Below are 9,653 nucleotides of genomic sequence, written 5' to 3'. Positions count from 1 at the left end.
TCTCTCTCTCTCTCTCTCTCTCTCTCTCTCACACACACACACACACACACACACACACTCATGCACTAAAATACATGTGACAAAAGTATTTTAAAAGTAGGCTATCATATAAGGCCTATAATGCATTCAGGTAATCTTAATCCTTAGTTACTTTAATTATTCCCTCTTTTCTTACACACACTATTTTAAGTTCTCCCCTTCATTACTGTATCTAACCACTGTAGTGATATTTTGTTTGTTTTAACAAATAAAGCTAGCCTGAAGATCACAGTGCAGAGCTAAGCCACTAGTTAGCTGTTGAGGCCAGGCAGTGCTGGCACACACCTTTAATCCCAGGACTTAGGAGACAGAGACAGAGGCAGACTGATCTGTTAGTTCAAGGCCACCCCAGGCTACAGGAAACTGATTCAGTCTAAAAGAGAAACAGAGCTCATACAAAGGTTATCCTAGCACTTGGGATTCCATGCCTTTAATCCCAGCACTAGCAATGTAGAGATAAAGGTGATATGGCTGGGCAGAGAGAGGACTATAAGGCTGGAGAAGACAGGAGCTCATTGCAGTCTGAGGATGTATTGGTAAGAGGTAGGAACTCTAGTGGGTGGCTGCTCTGTTTCTCTGATCTTTCAGCTTCTACACCCTGATAGCTAACTCTAAGGTTTTATTATTAAGAACAATTAGAATTTGTGCTACAAACCACATCTTAAGTGTTCACTGACCGTTACTGTGCTTTCCTTTTTAAAAAAAACTTAGTGTGTTTGTGTACATGCATGGTCATACCGTGTGGGTATATATGCATGTGGGAGGCCCAAGGCATCAAGATGCTGGGAGTCTTCCTCAATCCTTCTTTACTCTATTTACTGAGGCAAAAAACTAAACCTAGATTGGCCAAAAAGGCTACAATCTAGCCAGTCACTTTTTTCCAGGGATCTCCCCCTCTCTGCTTTCTAAGATTTGGGATTACAAAAACGCACCAATTTTACATGGCTTCTGGGTATCCAAATCCCAGTACTCATGCTTGTGGCTCACATGACAAGTACAGTAACTGCTAAGGCATTTCCCTAGCCCTATCTTGCTTTTCATCTAAGCTCTGTACAGAATAAATACATCAAGCACTAAAAATAAAAGTCACAGGTTTTTCCCACTCAAAAAACCAACAACTATCATAAGAATCCTCACTGAAATAAATGCTTACTTGAAATAGCTGGTTTGGAACTTGATATCTCTCCAACAAAGATCAACTCATCATCATCATCATCATCATCATCTTTATTTTGAATTTCGTCTACTTTCTGCTGCCATGGTTCCAACTCTTCTTCTTCACATTCCATAACAAGTTCTGCCATTTTTGAATTATCTAATTTCCTAAAGGAGAGAAACCCATATTTTCAAAAGGAAAAAAACTTTTTGTAACAGGAAGTATGATAATTAAAGATAAGTTTTATTAATCTTAAAGGAAATTACTGAATAACTACACATTGCAAGAATAAACTGAGAAAGCAATTTATATATCTAAACTAAGCACTCAGTGTAGTGGTATACCCCTGCAACCCTACCTATCATTCATTCAGGAGGTTGAAGTAACAGAATAGTTATTCTGAGGCCTGTCTGCTCTACACAATGAAGCCCTGTCTCAAAACAAAGCTAATAAAAAATGGCTAAGTAGCTAGAAGATTGGGGACAGCAGTTGAGTTACAGTGGCCAAAATTTTCTTTTTGTAATTTTTGCTTTAAATATATACATGTTTTGTTTGCATGTATGTCTGTGTACCACATGTATGTGATACCCCCAGAAGCAAGAAGAGGGCATGAGATCATCTGGAACTGGAGTTCTTTGGCAGCCATGTGGGTTCTGGTAATCAAACTGGGGTCCTCTGGAATAACAACCAGTGCTCTTAACTGCTAAGCTATCTCTCTAGCCCCAGGTGGCCAAAAAATTAAATCCAATCAAGCTAAGTTTATATTACATGACTAGGATATTATACATACCCAAAAGAATATTATAAAATTATTACCTGAGACAAAAGCCTACCACTTGTGTTTATAAACCAAGCATAGGAGGCAATTAGATTGGAAGAAGGAAAAAAACTGCATCAGATTCAGAAATATTAGGGTAAAGAAGAAAAACGAGATACTAGGATGAAAACAGGGAAAAAAGAGAAGCTTATTTTATTCCAGGATAGAGTAAACATTTCCTATCTCAAGAAATTAAACAAAGGACGTACTACAAATATTACACAGCTCATAGCAAACATTTTAGTGCCTTATTCCTTTGGGGATGTTGTTGTTTTGTTTCTGTGACAGGGATTTCCCATGTAATTTGGGCTGACCTGTCCTGGAACTCATTATGTAGCCTCAGGCTGGCCCCAAACTCATAAATGTCCTGCCTCAGCCTGAGTCTTAGGATTTCAAGTGTGTGCTGTCATGCCAACTCAGTGCCTCATTCTTAACATATGGATATAAGCTAGGCATGGTGGTGTATACCTTTAGTCCCAGCACTCAGGAGGCAGAAGCAGGCGGATCTCTGTGAGTTCAAGGCAAACCTGGTCTACACAGTGTATTTCAGGGTAGCCAAGGACCTGTCTCAAAACAAAAACAACCATAAAACAAAGAAATAGCTGGAGAGATGACTCAGCAGTTAAGAACACTTGCTGAGGATCAGGGTTCATATCCCACCAGTGATACTGGGGCTCCCAACTACTTCTAGCTCCAGTTTAAGGGGATTTGACCCCCTCTTTTGATCTCTGAGAGCACAAGGCAAGTATATGGTGCCCATACATAAATGTAAGCAAAACTCATAAAATAAATACATCTTTAAAATAATCTAAAAAGAAAAAATAACAAAAATGGTTATGAATAATTAATGAACACCAAAATTTTGAGGAAAGTCTCTAATGTGAAAGACCAAAGCAATTAAACAGATTAAAAGACATAAACAAAAACAGATAATACAGAGGACAGGAGAAAATGATCTTTTTTTAAAGATTCATTCATTCATTCATTTATCATTCATTCATTCATTCAATCAGTATCCTGCCTGTAGGCCAGAAGAGGGCACCAGATCTCATTATAGGTGGTTGTGAGTTACCATGTGGTTGTTGGGCATTGAACTCAAGACCTCTGGAAGAGCAGTCAGTGCTCTTAACCGCTGAGCCATCTCTCCAGCCTGAGAAAATCATCTGACAAAATTTAACAAACAGAGGCTAGAAAGGTAGCTCAGTGACTAAAGGTGCCTACTGCCCCAGCCCAATGACCTGAGTTGGTCTTGAACTCAGAGATCTACCTTCCTCTGCCTCTTGAGCAGTGGAATTAAAGGCACGTGCACCCAGCCTCTAGATTTTTTTAAACTGGGGGTTATTTACAAGCTCATGAGAAACTTATGGAGGGTGACTTCACTACTGAAGAAAAAGTCTCTTCACCTAGCAAGTGGTTTCTTGAGGCCCATCCCCCCATGCAAAAGCTTTCAGTCTGTTTGGAGATAGGCATGAAGCATTCTCCCAGAAACAACTGCCTGGAAGTCTTGAAGAGGGTTGGGGCCCCTGAACCTGTCCCCTACTAATTATTTACAAATTCTGGCTAGATCTATGGCCTCTGGAGCTCATTCCCCTAGTAATTATTGTCTAGAAAACCTTGGGAGGGGCAAGACCTCATCAGGCCAAACTTGACTGTGAAACTTTTAACAGTCCATAATTCCTTGAGGAGGGGCAGGGCCTCATGAGTCCTCCTCTTAGCAACTGTTAACCCCACCTCCCATCAACATTTTTGGTTCTCTCACTTCCTCATGTCACATGTCTGAGCGGGCATGTGTACAAGTACACACCCACATTAATTTTTTTTTTTAAAGGATGGGGCAATAGCTCAAGCAGTAAAGTTCTTGCTCTTCAAGCATGGGACCTGAGTCTGATATTGCTAGAATCCATATAAGAATGCTGGGCATAAAAGTATGCACTTCAATTCCAGAAGTGAGGAGGCAGAGAAAGACAACTGCTTGCAAGACTGTCACAGTCAGTAACCTCCAGGCCAATGAGGAAACCATGTCTCAAGGAAGGGGATGGCATTCTTGAGGATGGCACCTGAGGTTGTCCTGCACGCGCGCGCGCGCACACACACACACACACACACACACACACACACACACACACACAAACCTGCACACACAAATACACAATGAATAATAAAAAAGTAATGTAAACTAGGCATGGCTTCTCACAGCTGTAACCCCATCCCCAAATGGGAACTATCAAATGTACACATCATCTAATACTTTCCCAAATTGGCTTATTCCTGAATGAATGTAAATTTAGCAAATAAACTGATGAATATTTTAAGCAATTACTACATGAAAAATAGGATAAATTTTAGAATTAGAAATAAAAATTAAAAGGTATGCTACATAAAAACATAATTATCTAGTCATGTTTCAATAAATTTTAATTTCAATGTAAGCGATATCTTTTTTTGTTTTTTCGAGTATATGTAATATCTTTAACTAGGACTTATTCTTTATACTTTAGAAATGAATGCTATTATTACTATAATAAGGTACATATAAATACTTTGCTTATGTATTTTCTTATCATTTCTAACTGAAAAGTAAAAGAAAATTACCTAAAGTACTTCATAGATTAATTCATTACCAAATCTCCATTATCCTCTATACTCTAGAGGAAAATAAAGAATAAAATGTAGTCCCATTCTTCAGAAGTTTACAATCTAATTTGTTTACAGTATTTAGACTTTTATCTTTGTGGTGATGGCAATCAAATTTAAGATTTTACATGTGCTAAGCGAGCTCTTTTCTATAAGCAACATCTTGTAGCCTTATTTGGACCTTTAAAAAAAAACCAGGTGTTGGCCGTGAAGTGGTGGCACATACTTTTAATACCAACACTCAGGAGGCAGAGGCAGGTGGATCTCTGTAAGTTTGAGGCCAGCCTGGTCTACAGAGCTAGTTCCAGGACAGGCTCCAAAGCTACAGAGAAACCCTGTCTCAAACAAACAAACCCCCAGGTGTTACATTAAAATCAAAAATTTGAACTGCTTCATTAAAAAGAATTTTAAGTTATATCCTGAATTCTCATACACATACCATATACTCTACAAATTCTCTTTAAAAATAAAAAATTTTAAAAGCATCTTAGTTATAGCTAGATGTGGTCACATTCAAATGTAATCCCAGAATTTGAGAGGGAAAAAGAGGGAGACTCATGAGTTTGCGGCTGTGATAGGATACATAGGAAGTCAATACTATCCTGAGCTACATAGTGAAAGCCTGGCTTGAAAAATCAAAAGCTAGGTATGCAGTTCAGTGGCAGAGCATTTGCTTAGCATGCACTAGAGCCTGAGCTTGATTCTTAGAACCGAGAGGAGAAAACAGATTGTCTCAGCTGCTAAAATGCATCAGTTGAACTAACCAGATGGTTCAGTGAGCAAAGACATTTGCCACAGAGCCTGATTACCTAAGTTCAATCGCTGGAACCCACATAATGGAAAGAGAAAACTATACAAGTTGTCTTTCGAGAACGCATGCTCACACTGAGCACATGTGCATACACCTACCTACACACACACTAAAATAAATAAAAATAAGTTAAAAGCATTTAAAATAAATGCAGTAAAAATAATTAAATTCATTTGTTTATATTTTCATTCACTCTCTTCTTTCCCTTCATACTGCCCCTCTTTCTCTTTCTGAGACAGGACCTTTTTATGTAACCCTGGTTGGATTGAACTTGTAATATACACCAGACCAGCCGTGAACTTCCAGTGATCCTCCTGCTTTTGCATCCCAACTGCCAGGATCACAGGTATGTATTACCATGCCTGGATGCTTTTCATTTTTCTAAGTACAAAAAAAGAATATCATGCCTAAATTTTTATCCAATAGCTGTTCTTGCAACTCTTTTACCTTTATGGAAAGTATGTGTGAATTAACTTAAAGAATATATAAAAAAATTAAAGTGGATCATTTGACCCAAACGGTACTTAGTGTTGACAATTTTCCCATTAAAGATAATACAAAGACCTTTTAATAAAAAACTAATTTGTAGAGAATGAATTTTAAAAAAGTCTAGATGTATATTTTTACTCAACTCACTGAGTAAATCAAGTCTTCCTATACTATTACTTACAACAATCTAACTAAAAATCAATTATTTTTCAAATTGTGTATGTTTGCATATGCCACAGCATGTATGGAGGTCAGAACACAACCTGAAGGAGCTGGTTCTCTCCTACGTTGTGGGGTCTGGGATTGAACTTAAGCTGTCAGAATTGGTGGGAGCTGGTAAATCATCTTGCTGGCTTGAGAAATAAGATGTAATGTCCTCTCTGAAGCATAAAGAATATTTAGCTATAATTAGTACATACAAATTGATCCCTAGTACTCCCCCCAAATTCTGTGTGGTTCTAAATATTCTCCTAGAAAAATAAGCGTAAAAAAAGGAAGGCATAGAATGCTATACCCCTTTCCCTTTTCTTAATAAAAAAGCAATGCTAAGTGGTAAAATGCTGGGCTAAAAAGGCCAGTCTAATTAGAAAATTTAACAGTCGGAGGGAAGGAGTTGAACAGAAAAGAAAAAGTTGAAGTATGGAACTCTTCATCATCAGAACTTTTTCAATACTATTCTTCAATTTTTCAGCATACTTGGATGTAATATTATTCAAACGCTATAAGTCTCGGGGTTAAGAGCACTGACTGTTACTGTTCTTCCAGAAGACCTGGGTTCAATTCCTAGCACCCACAATTCCTACCACTGTTTATAACTCCAGTTCCAGGGGACCTGATACCTATGGCAAAACACCAATGCATCTAAAAAATAAAACATTAAATAATGTATAGAGGGGCTGGGAATGATTGCTCACACCTTTAATCCCAGGACATAGGAGGCAGAGGCAAATGGATCTCTGTGACTTTTGAGCCAGCCTGATCTACAGAGTAAGTTCCAGTACAGCCAGGGCTGTTACACAGAGAAACCCTGTCTTGAAAAACAAAACAAAAAAACAAAAAAGAAAGAAAAAATGTAGAGAGGAAAAATTGAATAATACTTCTTAAAAATTTTAGGTGACCCAGGCTGGCAAGATGGCTCAGAGGTTAAGAGCACTAGCTGCTCTTCCAGAGATCCTGATCAATTCCCAGCAACCTCATGGTGGCTCACAACCATCTATAACATGATCTGGTGTCTTCTTTCTGCCTACAAGCAGAACACTGTATACATAAAACCCTCTTTCCCTATCTTTCTCAGGCACTTTGAGATGCCTATAAAAAGTGAGGCATTATTCAATGAATTGAACCTTAGGTGAAAGTCAGAAGACACTTGTTCAAGAACTGACTCTAAGGGGACAGGCACGTTGGCTCTTACCTGTAATCACTGTATTGGGGAAGTTGAGCCAACAGAATCAAGAGTTTATAGATAGCCTCGGTTACATATCAAGTTCAAGGGTAGCCTGGGCTACGTGGAACCCTCTCAAAAACCAACCAAACAAAAAACCAAAATAAAACGGGGTTTCAGTGAGATGGGCTCAGCAGGTAAGGGAGCTTACAACCAAAACAAAATCAGAGATTCATTATGGGTACCTACTCAGTAGGAGAGAACTTCGCATTACCAAGCAGTCATCTGATCTCCAAACTGCAATGTGCGCACACCTACATACATACACCAAAAAAAAGAGAAATATAAACAAATAAATGCAATTTGAAAGAAAAAACACAACTGGTTCTATTTAAGGACTGAGGCTATTTCTTCATCTTTGCAACAGTTCTTTAACACATCACTGCCCTGTAAGGGAGCGACACAATAAAACATTCAAATGCTATGACAATTGCTTTTGCAGACATTTAAAGCAAATCACACAGATCTAACTGAATTTCATAAATAAACCAGCACCTTCATAGACTTTTTTTTAAAACATAAGATGGCTTGAATTTATATTGTAACTCTCAAAGCAAGACACCTCACAAAGCCTTCGGAGAACTGTGTAGTTTAAAAATAAAAATGTTTTTAGGTATCGAATACAGGTGCCACTAACTGGCACTAAAACTCATAATCCTACCCCAACCAACAAAAGCAAAAAACTCCAGCTCACAGCTTTAAAATAAAAATGAACAAATCCTCCAAACAAAAGAGAGGTCCTTGGATAAAATCTCCCGCATTTGGAAGAAACTGGTTCCCTTGTCACTGAGACTTCTTCCTGAGAACAATTCAAACTTGAGGTGCATTGAGGGGACTCCCATGTCGGTGGCAGGTTTTCCTCCTCCGAATTGAGATGCTCGCCCCATCCATCGCTAAAAAAAAAAAAAAAACAAAAAACAAAACAAAACAAAAAAACCCGCACAGCTCACTGACGGGAAAATCACGCCTAAGACCACGTCTCTCCCCTTGGGGCTTTTATCCTCCAGAGTCTAGACAATAACTAAATAGAGCAAGATTTCTGTGGCCGAGGAGGGCAGTCCCTTTGGGAAGAATAAGGGGATCGGCACGGAGAAACTCCTGGCCGTCCAGGGAAAGGGGTTGGGCAGAAGCGAAGGGCCTCAAGGAGCCCGAGGCTGGAAAGTTCGGATGGGCCCACCAGCCTTTCCCAAGGCGGCTGGGAGGATCTCGTCGCTCTCCAACGTACAAAAGAGACATCCGACGTACAACCCCCCCAAACAAACAAACAAACAAAAAAACCAGACGGAGGGGCTCTCGAGAAAGCAAAGCGGGAAAGGCACGGAGCCCCCCCCCCCTCCCTAGACCGCGGCCCACGCGGCCCGGCCCGCGAGGGCCCCCGCACAGTTGAGGCCTCGCCTCAGAGGGGGCCGCTCACGGTCACCTCAGCCAGCCAGCCCCGCGTTACCCAGGCGACCTTTCCGAAAGCACCCCCCTCCCCGGGGCCGAAACAAGATGGTGGGCCACGCGCCATCGCGCCACGGGGTCCCTACTCTCCACAGCCACGGGAACCCCAGCCCCGGAGCGCGCCGTGGCCGCTGTCCTCGCCTCGGAGGCAGGGAGGTGCGGGGAGGCTTACCCACAACGCTGCAGGACGTCCGGAGCTCAGAGAAGGAGGAGGAGCGGGAGCAGCAGGAGGAAGAGGCGGAGGAGGGGGGGCCGAGGGGGACAGGAGGCGGGGAGGAAGAGCGGAAAGGGAGGAGCGCGAAAACACGGGGTGACCTCCGCTCACAGGGCGGTGGCGGCGGCTACCGCCCCACTGAGTTCCAGCGCCAAATGAGCTGCGCTGAGGAGACAAGCGAATTAGAGTAGCACGCACTGCCTGATGGGTAACGTGTCCATCCGGGCACCTTGCAGATGGCCGCCAGGCCAATGGTGGGTGCTAGCATGTGAGCCGCCAGGAGCAGCCTCGAAGACGGGATGCCTGCCTTGGGAAAGCGGAAAGGGGCCGCGGGAACGGGCCGCGGGAACACTGACCCCTCCCCCCAAACTACGGCTCAATATTGTATCTAAGCACATACAAACAGGAATTCCGGGATCTCCCTGCAAATAAACATTAAAGGCACCCGTTTTTAAAAACACTGGACTTGACATAGCTTTCGCGTTTTAAGAGAAAAGAGAAATTAAATCGACTTTTTAAGTCATTGACTGATGGCACCCACCACTTTGTTTTAAACACAATTTTGTTTTCCTTTGTCACTCCTGCCTTATAAAGTCCTATAGTTATAAA

The 9,653-nt window shown here is 41.2% G+C and overlaps 1 protein-coding gene across 3 annotated transcripts in view; it reads right to left on the bottom strand.

The window, feature by feature from the left end:
• Positions 1-9,076, bottom strand: part of Znf280c (zinc finger protein 280C) — a 56,149-nt gene extending 47,073 nt beyond the window's left edge. Inside the window, exons 1-3 of one of the 3 annotated variants that reach the window (XM_026784864.1) lie at positions 9,003-9,076; positions 7,577-7,641; positions 1,193-1,362 (exon numbers count right to left, since the gene is read on the bottom strand). In XM_026784864.1, the coding sequence (XP_026640665.1) occupies positions 1,193-1,343 (151 nt within the window). In that variant the 5' untranslated portion in view covers positions 1,344-1,362; positions 7,577-7,641; positions 9,003-9,076. Of the gene's footprint in view, positions 1-1,192; positions 1,363-7,576; positions 7,642-8,081; positions 8,282-9,002 lie in introns of those variants that run through there. The other 2 variants (XM_026784865.1, XM_026784866.1) reach the window with 2 other exon arrangements.
• Positions 9,077-9,653: the final 577 nt, after the last annotated feature.

This window comes from Microtus ochrogaster, chromosome X (genome assembly GCF_000317375.1).
Source record: "Microtus ochrogaster isolate Prairie Vole_2 chromosome X, MicOch1.0, whole genome shotgun sequence".
Lineage (NCBI taxonomy): Eukaryota > Metazoa > Chordata > Mammalia > Rodentia > Cricetidae > Microtus > Microtus ochrogaster.
The sequence above is the reverse complement of the archived record's forward strand: the minus strand, read 5'-3'. Positions and strand labels throughout refer to the sequence as shown.